The 23330-nt window shown below is 41.4% G+C and overlaps 1 protein-coding gene across 5 annotated transcripts in view; it reads right to left on the bottom strand.

Moving 5' to 3' along the window:
• ncalda (neurocalcin delta a) overlaps positions 1-23330 on the bottom strand; it is a 67726-nt gene that overhangs the window by 4169 nt on the left and 40227 nt on the right. For all 5 annotated transcript variants that reach the window (XM_085422115.1, XM_085422116.1, XM_085422112.1 and 2 more), the window contains 3 exons: positions 10315-10724; positions 3494-3599; positions 2428-2547 (listed from right to left, as the gene is read on the bottom strand). In XM_085422115.1, the coding sequence (XP_085278241.1) occupies positions 2450-2547; positions 3494-3599; positions 10315-10692 (582 nt within the window). In that variant the 5' untranslated portion in view covers positions 10693-10724 and the 3' untranslated portion in view covers positions 2428-2449. The remainder of the gene's footprint in view (positions 1-2427; positions 2548-3493; positions 3600-10314; positions 10725-23330) is intronic.

Here is a 23330-nt window from a genome sequence, read left to right as displayed (position 1 = left end):
GGGGCATCCTTGTCAGATGCCCGAACCACCTCAGCTGGCTCCTTTCGATGTGGAGCAGCAGCTGCTCTACTCTGAGCCCCTCCCGGATGGCCGAACTTCTCACCCTATCTCCAAGGGAGAGGCCAGCCACCCTTCGGAGGAAGCTCATTTCTGCCGCTTGTATCCGCGATCTCGTTCTTTCGGTCACTACCCACAGCTCGTGGCCATAGGTGAGGGTAGGGACGTAGATCGACCGGTAAATTGAGAGCTTCGCTTTTACACTCAGCTCCCTCTTCACCACGACGGACCGGTGCAGCGTCCGCATTACTGCAGCTGCAGCCCCAATCCGTCTGTCGATCTCCGGCTCCCTTCTCCCATCACTCGCGAACAAGACCCCGAGATACTTGAACTCCTCCACTTGGGGCAGGAACTTGTTTTAATCAGTCTAATTAATTCAGTCTAATAACCTGAGGTGCAAACTGTGATCCAGTGATGAGAATAACGGCATGTCCACATCTATTCACAGCTAAAGATGGGAGGGGAAAAGGAGTCTGCGTATGGGTATCACCACAATCTCACAGGATGTAGACAGGATGCATTGTTTTTTTGCCCTTTGTTGGCACAACCAGTTTCAGTTCTGAGTCCAGAGCTTTGTTTATCAGTCTGCAGGATCTCTTTGGTCAATCCAACGCTCAGCTGGCACAAAAATGCCAGTTGTTTGACATTTATTTGAGCTAATGTATCACATTCATCTGTCAGTCACAGCCACAACTATTAAAATTTAAAGTTTTTTAAAGCAATGGATTTTTAAAATAGCATAGCATTTATATTTGCACACATTAACAGAATTATTTCCGAAAAAACAAAAATGATCACAACCAACATTATTAGTCCCCAGAATAAGTCAATCACTGGAACTCTGCACAGGAATGGACTGTGAGGTTGCAGACCAAGAAAAACTCCACTTCTGCAGAAGAGAACAACTTCAAGCCTGAGTCAAGTATGTTAAGGACAACACGGAAGAAGATTATGCTTACTGGAAACATCCGCTTTGGAAAGATGAGATGAAACTAGAGCTCTTTGGTAACACTCTTTGGGATGCTTCAGTGCATCTGGAACTGGGAATCCTTTCAATGTGGAAGGAATCATGAAGAAAGAAGCCTATGTGAAGATTTTCAGAGAAAACTTCAAGCAGTCATCAGCAAAACCGGCTCTGGGTCATCGCTTTGACGTTCAACACAACGACCCAAAGCACACAACGCCTGATGAAGAACTACCTCCGGAAGACCAATGTGAACATTAATGGCTTTCTTGCACAAAGCCCATACTGAAAATCTGTGGGGTGAACTGAAGACCATGAAATATGGAGGAGCTTGAGAGATTCTCCAAAGAAGAATGTGCTGGGATTGCTCAGGAGACGTGTGTGAGGCTTGCTGGAAACTTCAACAAATGACTGTAGGCTGTGAAACAGCAAAAAGAGTTTTGATATATTTTAATTCATATTATCCAGGTGATTGAGAATAAAGTCTGCAGTGTTTTTTCTGTGCAAAATACATTTGGAAGAATCTTCCAACATCTTAAAGCTTTTAGCATGAAAAATTCTGTCTGGTTATGCTCTACAGCAGCTCTGTGAGAAAGGACGGCTGGGGAAACCTACAGAAATCATCATCAGCTGTCAGCTGCAGGGAAGAGTGCAGAGGTGATGATGACACGACAATGATTCTCACAGTGCTATACACAAACACTGAGAACTGCCAGGCTTCTCTTTCTCCACTGATTTCAACACACCACAACCTCATCTTGTGACACTCTGCTGTCAGATTGCTGTTGTAACTCATCTGTTGACTCACAGATCTCCTCTTCACATTATCTGATTCTTGGCTCTCGAAGTTACAGCTGACACCGGGAAGGTTTGTCTTGTAGTGCCGCAGGTCCTGCTGAAAGCTCAGAACCATCAAGACAGAAAAGAAGAGAGAGGTGCTCACAGAAACATTGTAGCTATCCTACACACGGGGGCTTTAAAAAGAAGAAGCTTCTTCTGAGCATCAGCACCTGCTCCAAAATACCAGGCCACCTCCTACAAAGTCTCTCATGTCAGTCCATGAATTACATGCAGCCACAAAGTCACTGACACTGTGGATGACCCATCCCACATCCTACACTGCGCACGCAGCCTCGGAATAGATTCCCTCCAGCAGACGTCTTCTCTGCCTGCAAGGCAAAACCGCTCGTAGGAGAAGCGCGTTTGTTCCTGAGGTTGAACCTCAGCCCTCCACCGATCCGACCACACAGCAGCACCGTCAGCGCGAACAGCACGACTCTAAACTGAGCACTCTTTGTTGGATCGGTGTTTCTTTTTTACACTCTCAAGTTTAAATTTACATTTAACTTAACTTTAACTTCAAAGACAGAGACAGAAGTGAATTTTACTGCTTAAAGGAGCCTTACAGGTTGTGTCGATGCCTCAGATTTAGAACTGTCCAGCACTGCTGGGGTCACACTGCAACAGGCGCACGATGGAGGGGTCGCTCTTTGCTCCTTTGATGAACTCTTCCAGAGACAGTTTGCCTGAAAAAAATCAGAACAGAAATGATCTTTTTATCATTCATATTTACGTCCACAGCATAAAGCTGAAGAAGAAAGAAGCATATATACCAAAACAGTGTGAGATAAAGTGCAACACACTGGTGAAGAAAATCCTCAAACAGGAAATGTTCCTGCATTTGTCTGGCAAGTGTGACTGTGTTGAGTCCATTAACATTTTAAGTGAGATTATAACAATTTCAGGGTTAATCTCTTATGCTTATTTGGTAGCATCTTTAGTTCAGAGGCTTTACAACATGAACGGTACATCCTAATATGTTCCACTTCTCACCAAAAGGTGGCAGTGTTGAGACAGGTCCTCTCTTCTCTGATCACTAACAGACAGACTACAGCTATCTCCCCACGAGTTGCTCTCCACTTGTGATTCTCATTACAAGAAGTAAAAGACTCTTCCATGCTTTAGTCATTGCGCTCTCTTGCTCTCGCATCATCTTGCTCCCATTTTTCTCCCTTTTCCTCTCCATCACTGCCCCACCCAGCACCATCATCCATCTTTCTCTTCCTCCTGCCTTATTTGTGCCTCTCCTGTGCTGAAGGATCACGACACAGAGCATTACTGATGCATCAGAGAGCTGCACAAGCATCCAAGTCTAACTGTGTGTGAATCTCAAGTGTGACGTATGTGAACGGTGCTGGCAGAGCAGAGCTTCTTTATCTCGTATTAAAGAAGACTTTGGTGACAGCTAATCAGGTGGTAGTTGGATGGAATCACTCAAACAACAAACTTTTCATCCAGAGTGATAAACATCCTAAAGCAATTATCAGTGAGAGAGATCAAAGATCAATACACAGGGAATAATAGTCTTTGTGCACTTTATAAACTAGGCTGTGTGAAGTGTGGATAATTTCATGCTTTTATGCTGAAAGTTAAAACTACTGGAAGTAAATGCTACATCAGAGTACTTCTTACCGTCTCTGTTGGTGTCCATCTGCCTGAAGATCTTCTCTGTCCTCTTCTCAGGTGTCGACTCATCCTCGGGCATCTTCATCACGGACGACACCATCTTATATATCGCCTACAGAGAGACACACACAGTAAGGTCAGATGAGCCGGGTACTAATTTATGCCTTCAGCTGTAGAATCTCACACACATTTGAAAATGATTGCAGCTGACAGGCGTGATTCTGGCCGGCATTTTTCTATTGGTTGACACGACTTTTCATTGTCGCAGCAGATCTGCTGAAACCTCTTGTCTGCTTCTGCCTGCGTGTATCTTGCGTTATGTGATTGGAGATGTTTAGTGTCTTTTTAAAAACATTTACTGAATGCTTTATTGCTTATTTTCACTGCTGATTAAACAATGAACAGCTGAGTGTGAGGTCTGTTTTGCAGGCTGTAGATAATGTATGGCAAAAGGAGGGATTCCTGACGCAGTCTATGTGCTGAAGATTTTGACCTGTTCAGTTTTGTAAGAGATCGTCTATTCTATTTTTGTAACTAGGAGACTTTCTGGGTCATTATAAAAACTCTACTACAAAACTACAGTTTGAATAGCTCACTCCCTGCTTTTTTAAAGGTTACCACATTTGCAACTACATAATCTTACTTTTGGACACCACTAGAGTAGCTTTGCATAATTCGCAGTTCATAATAATGCTTATTTAAACTAAACATTGTGATTGGCTGTCCCTCGCACATATACCCCCTGGTTTGTCCATCCATTCGTCCTTTCACTTAACTACTTATCCAGTTGAGGGTTGCGGGGGGGGGGGCAATCACGCAGTGATTATATAACAGAATATACAAACACACGTTAACTTTATCATACTGCAGGTAATCAAATTGGAGTTTTTATTGCTTTCCTTTCCAAAGCTGAAGTCTTAGTTAATGCTAGCAGTACTTTTCTTTTCAGCCTTCAAAATCCCTGCTGCTTTTACTCGGCTTGTTATACTCAACATCCACTCAGACCAAAAGCAACAAGGCCTTCCACTTTGTCCTGCTGTAGCGTGCCTTGACAGAGTTAACAGAAATCACCGTTTGGAAATCACTCTCGAGCAGAGAGCGTAAAACCCCAGAGAGTCCCCTGTGATATTTGCTTTATTGATATTAGGGACATTTATGGTGACAAACACGCCGGTTATTGAGCATATTTCCACAGTATGTCCACCTGTTCAGAAGTGATTCCAATATGCCAGCTTGTTGCACTGCGTCGCCGCGCTGTGACTGCGTATTTGCGCTTTAGGTAGCGAGGCTTGGAGACCAACACGCAGTCTATTTATCAGTGTTGTGTCTCCTTTGCTTTCTGTTGCATTGCAGGCTGTTTGGCAGTAAACAGTGAAATCACAGCCCACTCTGTCTCTAATAAGGAGGCGGTTTTGAGGGGAATGGGAGCTGACATGTGAACAGATGAGGGATGATTGTGATTACAGTGCAGCCAGAGCTTTATATAGGTGCTGGTTATGCTGCCTATTACCAAAGCGGCAGGGCAGCTCGGGAGTTCAGGGACAAGAAGCAGCCAGAGTGACTTCACTTTGGAGATGGGTCTGTTATTAATTGGCATCCTTCGAGGTGCTGTGAGTAAAGTGAGCTGGTGTTGCATGTTAGGGATTTAGCTGCTCATCTAATCCAGCGAAGCAACACGCTGTACAATAAGCTCACATTTCTAAATCCCCAAATTACAAGCAGCCAGTAAGAAGTGAAGCGACGTGTGAAGCTAAGGACGCTGAGCCCAAGAGAGTCGGAGGATTTTTCTTCAGAACTTTCTAAAAGGATGATTCTGTGAATACGATACTTGGAAATTCCACCTTTTGGTTTTTCCAGTAAACTATTGTTTGCTTCAGCTTCATCAGGGAACAAACTATACTGGTCTGTGCACTCAATTTGGTTGCCCCAACAACCTTTGTAATAATTGGATTCGTTTGGTGTGTTTCATGTTTTGAACAGGCTCTATATAAGAAGCCAACACCAGAGGACAATCTTCTACTTCTTATTTTAAAGGTTTAATCACTGCTAACCAACTAACCTCGGCCCTTCCTGTCTCACTTACGACTTCACTGAAGATGACATCATTCAACAGCCGAGGCATCTTTTTCTTTGGAGCTCTGTTGCAAGTAGGAGGAAAATACCGCAGAACAAGGACTACCAACGAGAGCTTTAGCTTCACTGGGCCTTGGATTTCAGCAGTTATAAATTCATTTTTTTCCCCGGCTGAGAACCATGGCCTCGACTAATAGTCGAATATAGAAAAAACCAGAAGGGGCGTGTTTGGAGGTGTTGTCTCCTGAAATTCAGATAATTTATCTCCAATTACAATGAAATTACCACAGAAATGAGAGATTGTTCATTATTCTTAAGCTTCCTTTTAAATGTGCTCATACGTTATTTCATTAGACTGACATTTCAAATTAGGAAGTGTGTCATCAGTGACAGTTGTTCATTGGAAAAGTGAGTATTTTTTCCTACATAGTCACACTTTTTGTTACTGCAAATTTTCTAGAAATACTGTGATAAATTTAGAGGCTATATCGCTACCTGTCATGTTACTGAATAACACCGGCTTTACCCGAGTTAGCCTCCTAAACCAAAAGTAAAGCCAGTTCCTCAGCCTTTGTCTTTCTTCCCCTGCATCCAAAGACAACAATCTTTGTCTTAATAAGTCAGGTCTTTCTGTGGTCTTTCTCTTCACATATGACACCCTGCCAAATGCTGTATCCTCCCTACAGTAATTGCCTGTCTCCATATCAACTCTCACTTCCCACTCTTACTTTGGATTCTTGTTATATCTCCTGGACTTAGCCTGGGCATTTTTTTCTCCTCCGCCAGTAAATTTCTTATAATTTATCTGTAGCACCTGTGTAGGTTTCTTTTTTTTTAAATTGTAGAGTCAAGCTTCAGCCATCTAAGTAGTACCCATTGTGCAGCCTGAATGTCACAGGGAGAGAGAAGGCTCTTTCATGTACCTTGAGCAAGCACACAATAATGTCTCCAGTGAAGCCAGAAACAAAGGCACAGGTGTGTGAGGGCAAATACAGAGAAAAAGACCTAGCCACTTGTAAGAGTGAAGGAGAAGAAAAGCAGGATTGCATAGGGCTCTTGGTTTTTACCTTCCCTCCGTATAATACAGGAAATGATGTGAAAAAGGCACCATTGACAGAGGAAGAAATGCAAAGAGTGAGGGAGGGCTTCAGCTTGGTCAGACTTATTTGTGGAGCCGGCTGAGCACCGTTTGAGTTGGTCAGCAGTAGCTACACAAACACAACACAGAGTCTCTCGTATCACCCTCACACCATAGCTGAATATGTTTCCCACGGCGACTTTATCCGCCCGAGCAGCCGTCTATTCATCTACTCTGCTATTCTGTTCAGTCCCTAAATTACTAGTATGAATGCTCTCTGCCATCTTCTTTTTTGCCAGTGGAGACAATGGACGTCCCTCTGTGCTCCTCTGCTCTGCTGAAGGCACCTGGTTTCAGATGAAAGGTAGACAGAGGGTAGATATCAACTACTGATGAGACAGAGTTCAGATTTTGTCATTATCTGAAAAGGATGATCCGGGCTGGCGGTGATCCATCCAATTCAATTACTCTCACAGCAAAGATAATTATGATCATCACCAGCATTTACACACTCTCTGCAGGAGAGAGCATTAGCTAGCTGGGAAAAGCTGGAGCTCCCAGGCACAATGGCGAACGGAGGCGAGAGTGCATGGGAAATATGAAGACCACAGTGGGGGAACAGACAGGGTCCTTAGAGTGAAGCACTGGCAAGTGATATTAAGATAAGATATTCTCACATGAATATAGAGGAGAATATGAATGATCACAAAAGAAGACAGAAGAGCTCGTGTGATTATTGTACTTGAGTGAACAAGGCTCTGTTTGGATGACGTTCAGCATGTTTAACATACGTCCAGCTAGTTTTGACCATTACTACACCACCATTTGTACATGTGAGGTTGAAGACACTGTCTTATCTTTAGAGGTATTTGGTAAAGCACATTTAAAACGTGATAATGGTGCTAGATTCAGCCATTGGACCAACAAGGTGATTGCAATTCATTCTGAGCTAGACAATAATGTATATAATAAACCAAGCAATACATGGGAGCTGGTGCTGGTGGTGCTACTTGGAAATATCAGGGAACCAGAAAGGTCTACAGGCACTTGGATGCAGGGCTACTACTGTTAATCGTTCACCATTATCACCAGGACACAGATACACAGGAGAAAATGAATGCATTTACCTTTATGAGTCACCTGTCGGATCTGCCGTCTGATTCTACTGGAAGCAGCGTGTGACTGTGATCACACTAATCTGAAGGCTTTAGTCAGATTCAAGGATTCTTTTTTAACTTTAGCAATTCCTTTTAAAGGTCTGTCTGAAACCTTTTCTCTAAAATAACGTTTTCAAAATCAGAGGCAGAGCCTGGAGCTTCCAGACCCCTCTTCTGTGGAACCAGCTCCCAGTCTACCTTTAAGCTTAGGCTTAAAACTTTCCTCTTTGATGAAAGTTATAGTTAAGGCTTAAGGTTTCCCTGAATCCTCCCATAGTTAAGATGAAATAGGCCTAGCCTGCTGGGGGCTTACGCTTATGCCGAGTGTTTCTTTGTCCCTCACCTCACCTATGTGTTCATACATGTAATTTTCAGCAGTTATTAAACTCTGGCTTACTCTCTTATGATTTGCCTTTTATCTAATATCTCTCCTCTTTTTCCTCAGCTGGTCACGGGCCATGGCTGCCCCTCCCTGAGCCTGACTGAGGTTTCTTCCTGTTAAATGGGAGTTCTTCCTTCCCACTCTCACCAAGTGCTTGTTCACTGTCTTATTGTTGGGGTTTTGTTCTAATAATGTGCGGTTTTATCTTACAATATAAAACACTTTTGGGCGACTGTTGTTATGAATTGGCGTGATTTAAATAAAGCTGAATTAAACTAAGCCTTTTCTCTGCAGAGGCAAGGGGCCCTAAACCAGACCACAAGCCAAAGACGAAAATAGATGAACATAGCGTGCACGTCTGCACGTGACACTAAAAAGTTAAGATGGCACAGAGTTCTTCATAATCATGCACTTCTTAAAGCGTTACCATTTGCAACATACTTGCACTCACACGTGCTCCTTCAAAATTCATTCATATTCACATCAGCTGAATAGACGCGAGCATCTGAGTCACTGCTTTCTGTTCTTTTGTCCTTGTGAACAGTGACACCTTTTACTGGAAAATGGGCAGAGGGTTTATGGCGTCAGTGTGTAGAAAGAAGTGCCAGTGTGAAGTCTGACTAATAGTGGTCTTAAAGTAATGGGACTAATTTAGCCTTGAATCAATGATAGGTGAAGCAACACAGCCTGGCTAGCTCAGGTTTAAGGCATTGTCATGTAAACGGTGGTTCAGATTGTGCTGAGAGAAAGTAAAGCCACCATGCATTGGTGAAAAGAAAATCAATTATATTCACAGCACTTATTATTATAGATGCCAGAATGAACATTTTTAGGGCAACAAAGAGTTAATCCACAGCACGCTGGATGGGATGACTCATAGAGACCACCCCAAACACAAATATCATCAAGCTGCCTTGTGCCTTAAACTATTCAGACCATGTTAGCACGTATCAGTTTTTATTTCATTACAATTATCCACCAATATATCACTGCTTAATTCCTTTTAGTCACCTCCTCCTCAGCCATATAGAGCCATAGTAACACACACAGATGTATAGTCACAAATGCGCACACACTGCATTCCTTTTGGGTTAATCTGTAAAAAATAATTGCTTCTTCTCATTGCTTCCTGTTCTTCCTCCATCCCGCCTTCCCCTCATTATCAGGATACACAACATAAATGGCCTGTTTTGAAAATGGCTCACACACTGAAGATCTGATGAGAGAAATTTGAGTGAAACTGCAGTGGGAGAGACTGGCCGGCATGTAATTGTGAAGGAAGTCAAATATAAACTGTGTTTGTGCGTGTGTACATGAAATAGTCTGTTTACACGAAAGGCTTTTGCAGGAAATGCCACCCACGCTCGGCTTTTATCCTGCTTTTCTGTCTTAAAGGTGAGCTGTACCTGGCTACACGGATCAGAAAGCAGCTGTTGAATTTTTCACAGAAAAACAAAATGTGGCTTATTTCAAAATGATCAGAGTTTGTATTGCATTTCATCTGTTTCTTTTATTTCCTTTTCTTTCTTGGACGTTTGAAAGTCTGCATAGTGTGCTGCGCTTTTTAGTCTGCCTTCATTATCTTAATAAATAACAACAGGTGAGCAAGCAGTGTGATTTAATACAGACGTGCCTCCTCATCTGCCCAGCGCTGTAGCTTATTCTGGTGAAACATGCACTCAAACATGACAGGGCAAGAAATAATAGAACCTGCAAGCCAAAAGGATACTGAAAGCGATGTAGCCAGTGTGGATTAGGCTGAGCCCGAGTTCCATTTGTTCCTGTAAAAGGTGTGGAGCAGAGGGAAAATCTGCTCTTCTCCTATCATGACAGGGCTACAAGCCATATATAAGATGGAGCTGAGCTAATTAATCTCTGACTGTTTCCAAAACTGCTTTTACTTGGCAGCACAATGAATGTTTCCAATCAATCCAAGTGTACCTTTTAAGTACACTGACATTTTAATGCTGGCAATAAATAAGGGCCTGAATGACGTAGCTCTCAAAAATCATGTCAATGTGGAGTCACATCCAGCACCATGAAGAGTGCTGGAGGCCACAGTGATGTTAGATGTTCTCCTTGGTAGGAAATTTTCTGTATTTTAGACACTTTTCCACAATCTACACAGAAGACTCACCTGCACAATCTCCAGCATCTCAGCTTTACTGATGTACCCGTTCCCGTCCAGGTCGTACATACTGAAGGCCCATTTCAGCTTCTGCTCCAGCTTGCCGCGCGACGTCACACTCAGCGCGATGATAAACTCCCGAAAGTCTATTGTCCCATCCCCGTTAGCGTCGAACGTGCGGAAGACGTGTTCGGCGAACTTTGAAGCGTCTCCGTAGGGGAAGAAGTTACCGTAGATCTTCTTGAACTCCTCCATGGAGAGGTTCCCGCTGGGGCAGTCCCTGAGGAAGCCCTTGTACCACTCCTGGATCTCGTGCTCGGTGAAGTCGGTGCTCTCCAGCAGGTCCTGCATCACCTCAGGGCGGAGCTTGCTGTTCTGCTTCCCCATGTCGTCGGTCCTGTCAATCACTCAGCTCACAGCTGGGAACACAGAGAAGACAACGAGCTTGATTTTGAGATGTGACAAAAGTAATAATGTATTTTCTAGTGCTTTTAGCGTTAACCGCTGCAACCATCTTTGTATTTTCCCATAACTCCATGAGTCATGTTACACATCCACGAAGAACAAATGTCTATTAGTGTGAGACATTCAATGAAAAAAAGTTTTGCAAGGGCGACTGTTGCATACATTTTTCCACTGAAGAGTTGCTCAGTTTAGACCTGTGCTGTGTTATCAACTAGTAAAATCAAATGTGTCTGTTTTTCTTTATAAAGCACAAGTTCATATTTGGACTATCAGCTACACAGATGAGCTAGCTGCTGTCTCCTTTAGTAGCTTCGCCTGATATGAAGCAAAAATGTAAGCAAGCCCCTCAGACGTTACGTTGATCACTCCTTTTTTAAAACTAATGGAACTTTCCATGGAAAATAAAAATAGCTCTGTGGACCCTGAGTGCACACAGCACCAAAAGTACATGGATTTAATTACTCTATAAAATCTCCGCAAACACACTTAACTGGCTTAGATGCGCTGGAAGGAAAAGGCAGTACAGTCAAATGATTTGGAGACTGATCTGCTTAACAAACATCGTTCAGATTCATAACCTCTCGAGAAAGACAATTTCTCTATTGTCTTCCTGGAACTTGTGATATCAGTGTTTGCGGTCCAGGGCATCACTGCTGCATTGTTGCATTTTCCCGGTTGCCAAATACCTCGGGGTTGTGATTACTTTCGTCTCCGGTGTAATAGCGTTGTGGCGTCGAGTTGGTGAAGTAATTGCATCTCTAAGGAGATCCACCACAAACATGATTCCTGCACGATCCAATCTGTAGCATCTCAATAATTCCCTGTCATCCAGTGTTTGCAGGACATCTCTCCTGCCTCTTCTGTTGGCCATTTTGTGCAGCTGCTTAGGGGAACTCCTAAGCCACTAAAAGTCCTCTTCCCTGCTCTTAGCAGATCTCGCCTTAGGAGCCCTTTTAAGCGCTAGGAATCTTGAGGAATAGCTTTTATATTAACTGGGATTGTCGTGTCACTTTTAGGGGAAATTCTAAGAAAACGTCATGACTCTGAGAATTTTCTTAGAATTTGGCCGCTAGGAGCCACTTTTTGCACAAAGATTCTTTAGGGATACGGGCCCAGATCTTTATAAAGAGGTTAAAGCTTTACGATCCCCATCTGCAGGCTCTGAGCTGAAATGTTCATGTAAAATGAGAATGTTTACTTAAAGTAGCGACAATGATGATTCATTAACTGGGCCTTTATTTGAGCTAGAGCAAATGGACCATTGTATTACTTTTAAGACAGTAAAAGCGACGGCGCTCATAAAAGCTGCTCATTAGATTTCGTGTTGAGCAATTGGTGACTGCTGGCTAAGAAGATCATGAAACTTCTCAGGGAGCTGATGTTTATTTGTGTATTTACTTTATTCTTTTATGTGTCTTTAAATCACCCAGTATTTCACTGTTTCCTAGTTAGGCTATATAAAATGAAAATGCTTAACAGCTGGGTCATTCAAATACCCAAGCACACTGTTTCTTCTTAAAATGTCCACTCCCAAGCACAATCGTGTTATATAATGCCACTTTTGTTTTGTCTGCAGTCAATTATGATATTACTTCTTGATGACGCGTTATTTATTTTCTTTCTTACTGCACTGGAGACTCAGTAAGGCATGGAAATACTAACAAATACAGCTTTTAAGTGGTCTTATCTGCCCTTTTGGTGACACAAACAGGAAGTGCTTGCTCCTAATCTCAGAGAGATTGCGCTCTCATTACACTAACTATAGTGTCAGTGTGTATGTGAGTGTACAATATATGCACAGGCATATTTTTCAGTATGAATGCAATCAAAGTATATTTAGAAGTACCAAGCTATGGTGACTGCATATGCTTTGGAATTCATGTGTTGAGGCTGTGTACATTTGTGTACAGTATATATTCAGCTCTGTGCGATGTGCTGTTAGGCCTGCCTTGGCCTGCACTCTGAAAAGGAAATGAGTCACTTATGTCCTCAAAACCACCATGAATAAAAGCATGTTTTAGGAAACCATAGGAAATGAAAGCCTCTTTTTTTACGTCACGACGAACAGCTCGTTCACAGTACTGAATACTGCAATCTCAGAGAGAAATGAGAAGCAAAAAAAGAAGGTGACTTCTTTGCAGTCCCACCCACCAGCAAGTTCAGGTCATATCAAGGTATGACTAAGGCCGTCACCAAGGAAAAATATCCCCAGTGTAAGCAAGGCTATTTGAGAAGTGATAAGTTAAGTGAGTGCTGAATTATCTGAGCTGCAGCCGTGCTCTAAATCATGGTACAATAGCCAGGCAGGCGCTATAGAACAGCTACCACTTCTCTTCAGTAAACATGGCGATGAAAAGTGCCCTGATGCTTGGGGTGCTATGGTCATAATCAACTGCTTGAGTACCATGTGACTGATGACACTTATACAATCGCCTTTGTTTACTTTTTATTAAACGACTTCTGCTAACACGTAGGGCACAACAAAGAACTGCAGTGGACTGAAAATGTGGGCTGGGGAGATGTTAGCACATACAGCATGCGCGCTATAATCCCAAAGTATGAATTCTGACAAAAGTTAAACAGGACTAAATGGTCAAAAACTTTACAGCGGTGTCAAAGAGTATGCAGGGCTTGAACTTCTCTCCTTTTTGTTTGTCACACAGCTGTTTCTCTAGCTTTTCTGTGAGCAACCAAACGCAGCGGTACGAAGGCCTACGGCAAGAGAATGTCCCCATATCTAAACAATTATCACGTCTTGCCTCATGATATTACAGCTGGCTTTTTCTCTCCGAGTGGCCAATATAAACACTGTATTTCCAACATGGTCAGACACCACAAATTCATTTTCTTTTTCTTTCCAATTGCTCTAAAAAACAGCAGCTATGCAAGCAGCACTAAAGGTGGTCCTAAGCCCAGCTGCACTTTGAGCTACATTCTTAAGATGCAAGGCCGACATCTTAAGATGTCTACGGAATAAAGATGCAACAGCAAGATGTCCATTATAATTTCAGGCCTCAGTGAGACTGGATGCATTCAGACTTATATCATGTTCAATGTTGCAAACAAGATCAGAAGTTTTACAATTAATATTTAAGGGAACATGAATCCAGCAGCAGGTAATGGAAATAACATTGGCATTTATACAGTATATATACTGGGAATTGTGCGTGTCTTTAGAGAATTTCACTGCAACCTATCACATATGGTAGATATTACACTGTGAAGGTGTAACATCTACCATAGAGAGATGCTGCTAATGTAACCAAATGTGGCTGCAAAGCTTGTACAGAATATGAAACATTAAGCTATTTGTTTCTACACCAAGTCTTTAGTTACAATTTTGACACTATTCGGAAATAAAAATGAAGCAGTGCTTACTTTCAGGTGGTTTCTTCAGTGTGCAATGGTGCACTCTCTTTTATTAGATGATTCATAGAAAGAAATACATTCAAGGCCTTTAAAATTAAATGAAAGGAAATGACGGACACATGTGATTTTTCATTTTTCTTCTTTGAAGCAGGTGAAGCTGAACAAAGGTTTTGGTTGAATAACTTTCAAAAGCTCTGACTTAGTGCCAATTACCACACTGACCGAATGTCAGCAACGGACCCTCGGAGCGGTTACACCAGAGTCTGTCGCCAAGCACTTCACCTAATGAAATCCACAGCCGTGACCCTGTCTGCTGCTCTAACACCAGCCTGCGTACACACACAGACACATGCACACTTACAAATCTGTAATTAGTGACCCACTGTGCCCTGTCACCTGCTATTTCCAGCGCGTACATATATGCTCACACAGCCCACTCACCCCACACACCGCTGCAGCCATGAAACCACTCTGCCAGTCCCGATGACATGCTTAGCCAACCGAGGATGCTCCTGGCAACCCACTTGATGATGACATGGATTTTCAGCTGAAGCCTGTATGTGTTTTTTTCTGGACCACTGGAAGTTCTACGTTTTGTGGTGGTTTCATCTTCATGTGGTCTTTTTTTTAATGACCAAAAAGTTCCTCAAGGAGAGAAAAAACAAAACTGGCTACTTCTATAATGGATAGCGATTCTTGCGAGTAACATTATCATTAATAAATTCGTGTTATTGAAAAGTGATTTTTGCTATCCTTGGTAAAAATACACAAAGGGGACTGTAAAACTCTGATCTAAAGGCCTGGCAATCCTTAGGACAACAAATCAGATAGATGTCTATGTATATGTACTGCAATGTGCACAAAGGATTGACAGCAGCTGACATTAAAACGAGTAGGCACTGCTGAGTGACAGGACACGTGTCAGAGCGTCTCAAGGCTGCTGCATCCTTCAGTGTGCTCTTCAGAACGTCAGACAGTGGAAAAGCTGGTTTCTTGCATTTCAGGCTGGGGGTGCTAAGTCCTCATAATATGTCCTCCAAAAAAGCCTACACTCTTGTGTTAGATAGGCTAATAGATGGTCCCATTTGAGTTTTGGGCTTCTTCTAAGCTTTACTGTAAGCTGTAGTTCCAAGCATGCCTAGGAACCCACTGTCATGAGCAGATTATCTACTGTGTGGAAGATGGATAGTGGTCCTGGATAGTGGATCCAGGCCAACGTTAGTGATTTTTGCTGGATTTTAAGACGTTTAAACTCTAGCAGTGACCTGTAGTAGTCGAAATTTTTCAGGTTTTCATCCTAGATGTCTTTTTATGATAATCAGTTGCAGGTTAAGCAAACAGGGTAAGGATCTTATCTTGGTTTCTAATTACTACACATGGAAAACCTTGAAGGTAATGTAGTGACATCCAATTTCAGCCTCAATGTAAACACAGGGATTAAGTGGTTCCAAGGCACAATGGGGGCTTGGCTTAATCACTGACACTGGGTAAGAGGTAGGCTGTGTGTTGGACATGGCGTCGGTCCAGATACTAACACTCAGACCTTCACGATCACATCCTCACCTCCGCTGCTAGGATCACCAATTAATCTAACATGCATGTCTTTGGATTGTTTGAGGAAACTGGTGCGCTTGGAGAGAAGCCACGCAGGCACAAAAAGTTCAAGTGAGAGCATCAAAGACACTTTTACTGTTGAATATGACTTCAGAAATTGACTTCTACTTCATCAGTTGATTTATTTTAGTTGTTGTAGGGAGAGGGAGACAGCAGCTGCAGCATTCTTTAAACACCAAATGAACTATCATTCAAAATGAGCACAGTCATTCAGATTGAAGTAAAGTCTATGCACATCTGGTTGACTACGGCTTGGATTCACATTCACAATTTACAGTCCTTTCAGCTTTGCTGAAGAGACTTTCTGATCACTTCCCCGGTGGACAAAATCATTTCTTTGTAAAACAAAGGTTGCAATCAAACTGTATGAACATGTTTATGAGACAAGTGAAAGAAGAGAATACATATTCAGTAAATATTTGTAGTATCGATATGAATCTTATAGAGTCTTTCATCTTTTTCCTCTTTGATTCATAAACTCCTCACCTTTCTCTTGCACCTTGTTTTTCCATTATTTAAATGCTCTTCATCCTCAGCATTATTTCAACCTACACAGGACCAGCTCTCTCTTATGAGGCAATTCCACTGCAGTTACCATAGTAACATTCAGCAAAATCATAGAGCCATTGATGAGATTTCTGGCTGCATGCACAGCAGACACATGCACATGGGTAAAAAAGCACACACACACACACACACACACACACACACACACACACACACACACACACACACACACACACACACACACACACACAGTACTCTCAATCAAATACACTGTGCTCTGTGTGTAGGTGTATGATAATGGTGGGGGGTGCAGAAATGTGAGGTGCAGTACCAACTGTGGTTAACTGCTAAACAAATTCAAAAAAGGTAATAAAATGTTAAAATGGAAAGAGAAAGTCAAATAACCGTAATCACAACTGGGTAAAATTGGCCAACGCTACAGTGGTCTGCATGAATCCTCCATTTGAAGCATCCATTCAGTTTTTTATACACCGATCAATTCCAGATAGAGACGTGCAGCTTGGTAACTACAGTTCTTAATTCCTTGAGGGATGTAAACAGGAAATCTAATGCTGCAACATCTTGAGGCCAGATTTCTTTTTGTCTATTGCTGTCTCATACGTGCCATTCTTCTCATGCTTGCATTCACACTGACACGTACGACTACATGCACAAGAAATACCTGCGTGGTGGACCTGGAGCTGTCAAAAAGTCGAGTGGAGAATGATGCGCACTTCTCATTCTCAGTATTTGCAATCTTTGCTGCGTAGCAGAAGAGGAGGAAGCAGCAAGCAATTTTTGTCCAGAAGGAGGAATATACTGCAGATGGTAATATAAATGTTAGCTAGCTACGTTTATCTTTTTTTTTTAAGACACTGATGTCTGTGGATTGGTTTGCTGTTTAGATGTCACCATAGCTGTTGCACAGAATAATACATGGTCTAATAAGCATGATGAATGTAGAATTTTAAGGATTGATACCAGTATCGATATTTGGCAATGTAAAAATCAGATATTCTCATAAATCTGTCGATGCTGTTTTGGGTTTTTTTGTGTTTGCGGTGTTCCAAACATCTGCATTGCCAACAGGGAATTTGCAGAATATCATCTGGTGGATAAACTATGCAAAATCAACATGGTTGAAGGGTGTTTCTCCTGCCTCTTCTTTACTTTTTTAATTTGATTGTTTGCTTGTTATATAGTTAATATCGGCCGATACTGTCGGCCTGCAGATAAATCGGTCAACACTTACACTCTGTGCAGTAAGTAAATAGTATACATGGAAAACAAGATGAAAGTGTACTAGCAACCCCCCCAAATTGAGGCACAATGTTTTTATTCACATAAAATCAGCTGGATGTTCTGAGTCCTGAAGCAAACAACATATCAACAGCCCATTCTTCCTAAAGTGTACATTATGAACGATTACAGATAAAATATTTTTACAGTAAAACCCAAACTATACCTAAACTGCCCCAATAGCTGCCCCTTATTGAAATCACAAGCAGCAGCACTGCACCAGTTGCCTGTGTAGACAGAATCTTGAATGGAGAAGACTAACAAAAATAAATGTGTGGATTTTAAGATGTGGGCTTGCTGTGAAAACCTGATAACTCTGGAGAAACAATAGTTGTCTCACAAGTAAGGAGGTAAATTTTTCCAGGTTTTCTCACCAAATATGCCACGAGATGTTGAATTTTTCTTTTTAAATGAAGTCGAAAATTGTTGCTTGAAATATTGTTTTAGCTGTGTTCTCTATAATTTCCGTTCCTTTCTTACACACTGACCATTTTGAGAAAAACATACAGTTAATGAACAAAATCTACCAATTCATTTAGTCATTGTTTCTTAAAAGTCAAAAAAAAAAAAACTCTAAAAGATGTTGCTGTTATTTTGCAATTTGTGATAAAATGATGAAATAGCAGTTCTATTTCTTCAACCAATCCAATAAAATTAGCTAATTAGCTTAACTGTATCTTCTAATTCAACCTTGTAAATCCAGTTTTTCACGAATGCCTGGGTGGTATAAATGACTATAACACCTATCAATGCAATGTAGTTGGAATCATTTGTATTGTAATTAACTTTCACTGGTATCTTGGTTTCCAAAACTGAAGCGTGCTGAATTAGCTAATCACATCAGACTAGCACAGTAGTGAACTCACTGTGTTTACCGTTTTATTCCCTGGCTATCTTTTAACAGGGACTAGACTGTAAAAAAGAAAAACAGAATCTCAAAATTGCTAGTTTTCCTCCCATGTTGGAAAAAATGTTGGTACAAAGTGGCATTTGGTAACTGGTAGCTGGTTAGCATGCTAATTCACCAGATTACTATCTAGTATATAGATTGTAATTTCAATCAGAAGCCGTAGTAGTATTTCTAGGGTAAAACTGAAGCGCTGCAATGTAACAAGTTTGTAGAACTGGGCTGTGATGCCTACACACAGGGATGCAGTCACACATGGAATACCTGGGATGCTTAACTCCATGTAACTCATTTGCTTATACAGATACAGATCCTGTTTTTATGTCAGGATCCAAAGACTGCTGTTCTCTTTGGATCTGTTGAAGCTATATCAGAGAGTTCTGTCAGTTTTACTCCCTATCACCTCAACTCGTACATACACTGTCTGACTCGTACAAGGGTGGCTGTAGCTCAGGTGGTAGAACAGGTCATCTACTGATTGAAAGGTTGGTGGTTCAATTCCTGGCTTCCCCTAGTCTGCATGCCAAATATCCTTGGGCAAGATACTAACCCCAAATTGCTCTCTGATGCATCCATCGGAATATGAACACGTGTAAATGTTACCTAGAAAGCACTTAGAAAAATGTGCTAGTGTGAATGGGGCTATATAGGAACCAGTCCATTTACCATTTACACTATAATACATGGAATCCGTGTTATGCAATGGTGATGTTATTGATAAATGTGGCAAACAAATATGAGATTTTGAGTATAAGATACAGAAACCTGTTCTAAAAGGTTTTCATTAAGTGCAGGGATACTTCATTTGGAAAGCTTTCTTCTATTTGCTAAAGCACTTTGCATGACACTGCTAATTTTTAATTCATAGGGCTTTTATTATATTATATTTATATGCCGCATATATCTGAATGGAAAGTGCAGATGCAAAATCTGCACTTGGGAGAGCAGTTTGGGATGCAACCCCTGAATAAAACATATATATTCATCGGATCTCCAAGAGACTGTGAGGTGCAAATATAAAGCAGTCATTTTGTTGTTTTTAGGAGAGTGACTGAAAAAGAAATGGCAGTATTGTTAAAAAAAGAGAGAGAGAAAGTTTCCCATGTTTTTTTTAGAAACATCTGCAGCAGTTTAAGTCTCCAGAACAATGGACAGCAGGAATGAAAGGGGAGGGGGAGTACAACAGAGAAGGACACACAAAAATAGACATTAAAATAAGAAAGAAAATGCTGAGGAATGGATGACTACTCTTTCTGCTTATATCCTGCTGAGCCTGAGGAAACCCACCTCCTGCCCCAGCAGGAAAACTGTACAACAATTCAAATTATTCATCACTTAACTTGGGGGGGTTAAGGCCTTTGGTACATGTTTCAAATGAATCTTCATTAACTACAGTAGTAAGGCAAATCTCTAACCAGTCTGTAACTTCCACTGGTACCAAAGAGGCCTCCAACTGGCTAGTCAGCAGGTGGATAGAAGGTGACTCTAAAACCTTTAAAGTAGGACGTGTGAGTTTGCAGCAGTTGGAGTGAAGTCTGTCTTTCTAGGATCGAACTCCTTGTTTCGTCTCAGTTTGTTTGGCTCTTTCCCGTTAAGTCGCTACCAAACCAGAGACAGCATTTGAAGTCTTGTCACATTGATTGTTGCTAGCTGGTTAGCTGCCCACGATCGTTATTTTCAGCTGTTATACTTTTAAAAGGCCTTCTTAGTCTTCATTAGGTTGCTATGGTAACAGACCTGATAGCGGGTGGATGAGTAGGCAACCGCACACACTGTAGTGTCTATTGATTTAGGAGCAAAAGGAGCGATCCAGTGAGATGCACAAGATGACACACTTCCTCAAGTCAATTTTATAATCAGCTTAAAGGTTATGTAATTCAATCTGTGAAGCTGCAGTGCAGAGATCTGTGGCCATGCTAAAGGTATTAAACATTAATTAATTTTAATAATTATTTATACAGGCTTGTTTATTTGCATTAGATGTACAAATGTATGATGGCCCAATGAATCTGTAGAATAACAACAACATCTCAGCTCAACTATTTTGACTGTTATGAGAATCAGGTCTGGTTGCATGCCTGTGTGGAAAACTGTTCTTCTCTTCTGTGTCCGAGAGAAAACGACCCCTGCCTTGTACTCCGAGGTCGTGTCTAATTTGCTTGGCTCTCCATCTGTGTAGCCCTGGTGGGAGCGCTCTGTCTGCCTGGCACTAGATCATTGGACCTGCTAAATTGGTTGGATGACTAACTCCTGGGGCCCAACAGGGGGAAACAGAATAGATGTCTGCCCTGCTGTTATTGTGGTGATTACGTCTGAGGTCTGCTGCTAAATTTCATACAAGTGAGTTTTCTCAAATCCCAAACAGACCCCATTTAGCTCAGCTACTGAGCTTTGCACTGTTACACAGCTCTGTGGGTAGAGGTTGTCTTTGTCAGAGATAAAAGCCCAACTTCAGCTTGGAAGCTAATTGAGCTAAACCTAAATCTATGAACTTGCTTAAAACTCTACAGTCACTTTTCTATTGCACATATATTTTAACCCTTGTATGGTGTTCGGGTCTGTGAGACCCGTGTTCAGTTTTTTTCAAAAGAAAAATTAAACAATTAATTATTTTTTCACGTGTAAATGTGTTGTGTCTTTCCACTCACTCCACTTGATTATAACTGATTTATTTATAACATTTTATATAAAAGAAAAACGAGAAGCACATTAATTCATAAATGTGATCTAACAAAGGTAAAGGGAAAAAATTAACCATGTTTGCTGTTCATATGTCTTGTAATTGGGATGAAGTAAACATCTGTTGAGTAATTTAACATAAAATTGTTTGATAGTGTTAATTTGGAAAGCCAAAACTCTAGCGGGTCCACCAGACCCATGAACACTGGCTGAGTAACAAAAATACGAACACCACACAAGGGTTAATACAAGAACCCAATGAAAGGTCCTGAGATCCTAGCTATTTCATTCTACCGTATGCCTATTTCAGTTATTAGCGCATACATTTATATGTATAGGTAACTATAATTTGTGATTAATAATAAAGTATAATGTTAGTGATGGTGATTATAAAGCGTTACCAAGAAAACTTCACGGTGCTGTGTACTACCACATGACAGCACTGTGGAATAAACCTTTAAATGTTCTCCTTCAGACGAGTCAGGACAGCTAATGGCACAAGTTCATAGTGACATCCCAGAGAAAGCAGCAGAGGATGACAAAATAGCACTCTAAGAATAGCAGTCGCACTGAAATCATTCCAGAGTTGGACTAGAACACAAACTTGACGTAGAAATCACCCAAATTTCCAAGATTTATGGTATCACGGCTTTTGACTTTCATGGACTGATTCCCAGAAGTTGCATGTGGTCGGTTTACATTGTCATAACTGGTGCAGACATCAGTTCCCAGATCCACATGGATCTGGGAAAAATCTGAACTAGATGTCAACCTCTTATTCCACGCAAAAGGAAGAGAACAGATTAAGCAGCTTGACATTTTTCCATCACTATAATGTCAACTTTTGCCTGTGTTATTCTTTTCTTTCCAAGTGAATTTTCCGTACGAATGACGGCTGATAACAAGAAAGAAAAGCACCTGCTCAGCAGCGATAGAGTGACATGGCTGTAAACTGTGCTGAACTGAAACTGATAAAAGCTGTTTGCAGAGTAATTATAGGAGCAGCTGGGGAATGCACGTCTGTTACAGGACTGAGGGTGCGGCCTGTAACACTGTATGCATTAATGAGAGAAAGAGTGGGAAGAGAGAGAATGTGACGTGGGCAAAGCCTGAGTCTGGAGATGGTTCTGACTGAAGAATGCCCCTGGGGATGCAACAAAGCTGGCTCTGCTTCCTGTGGTGTAAGAAAATATAGAAACAGGATATAACATCACGGAAAATAACAAACAGCAGGGAAGTTACATCACAGTGTGAAGGTCAGGGGTCAGGATTAACCCGGGGAACCGGGCTGTGTTGAAGAGAGATTTTGGGGCATTAAGATTTCTGGATATTCAGACTGTCAGTCAGCTTGAATAAGTCTGTGTTGTTCCAAGTAAACTGACATTTTCTAACTGTTTGATATTAACATAATTTGCTTTAGTTTTAATGGAGCTTAATCCTGTACATTTCAATCTGTTGCCAAGTTAAGAAAGATATTTTAGGTTTGTGGCAGCAGTAATAACGACGGCCCTTTGTTTGACAGAAGAGAAACAACCGCAGGAGCTAGCTAACCAACAAAAGCCAATATATTTATTATTAAAAGTAAAGCACCTGACGTGGTCTGCAAGAACAAAAAGAATATCTTGCACAGTATCTGAGGCTCTTATTTTGAAACAGTGAACATTTGATTCCAAGACTGGAAATAAAGCCTGAAATTTATACTTATTTATGCAACAGGTTGTTTAATTTAAACATTTGCAGATTGAAGGATTTAGATATTGTTAATCATCTTTACATCAGCCTCCTGGTTTAAAGTATTTCTTTCTTATCTTTCTGTGTTTCTTTCTTTTCCACATGTCGCTTAGATGAGTTCACCTGTGCAGTAGGCCAGACTGGGTTTTGTAAATGTCAAGTTTACTGCAACATTTTTTCCCCTTTTGCTATGACTGGTATGTGGCTTTGTAAATACTCTCCCTCCCGCACTGATGTGAACATTCTGCGGACAGCCTTCTTTGCAGAATGATGTCTGCCAGCCTAGACGTCCACTATCTTTATTTGCTGTTTGGAAAAATGACATAATAACACTGATATATACTGATCTCACAGACACAGACATAACCACAGACAGACACACACATGCACACGGAAATCTCTCTTTGCCCTTCAGCGGGAGATAAAAGCTGAGTAACCATCAAACGCACAAGGT

Source organism: Rhamphochromis longiceps, linkage group LG11 (genome assembly GCF_057381845.1).
Source record: "Rhamphochromis longiceps isolate RC_006_pf linkage group LG11, R_longiceps_female_GT1.1, whole genome shotgun sequence".
NCBI lineage: Eukaryota > Metazoa > Chordata > Actinopteri > Cichliformes > Cichlidae > Rhamphochromis > Rhamphochromis longiceps.
This window is presented reverse-complemented; position numbering and strand designations above follow the sequence as displayed.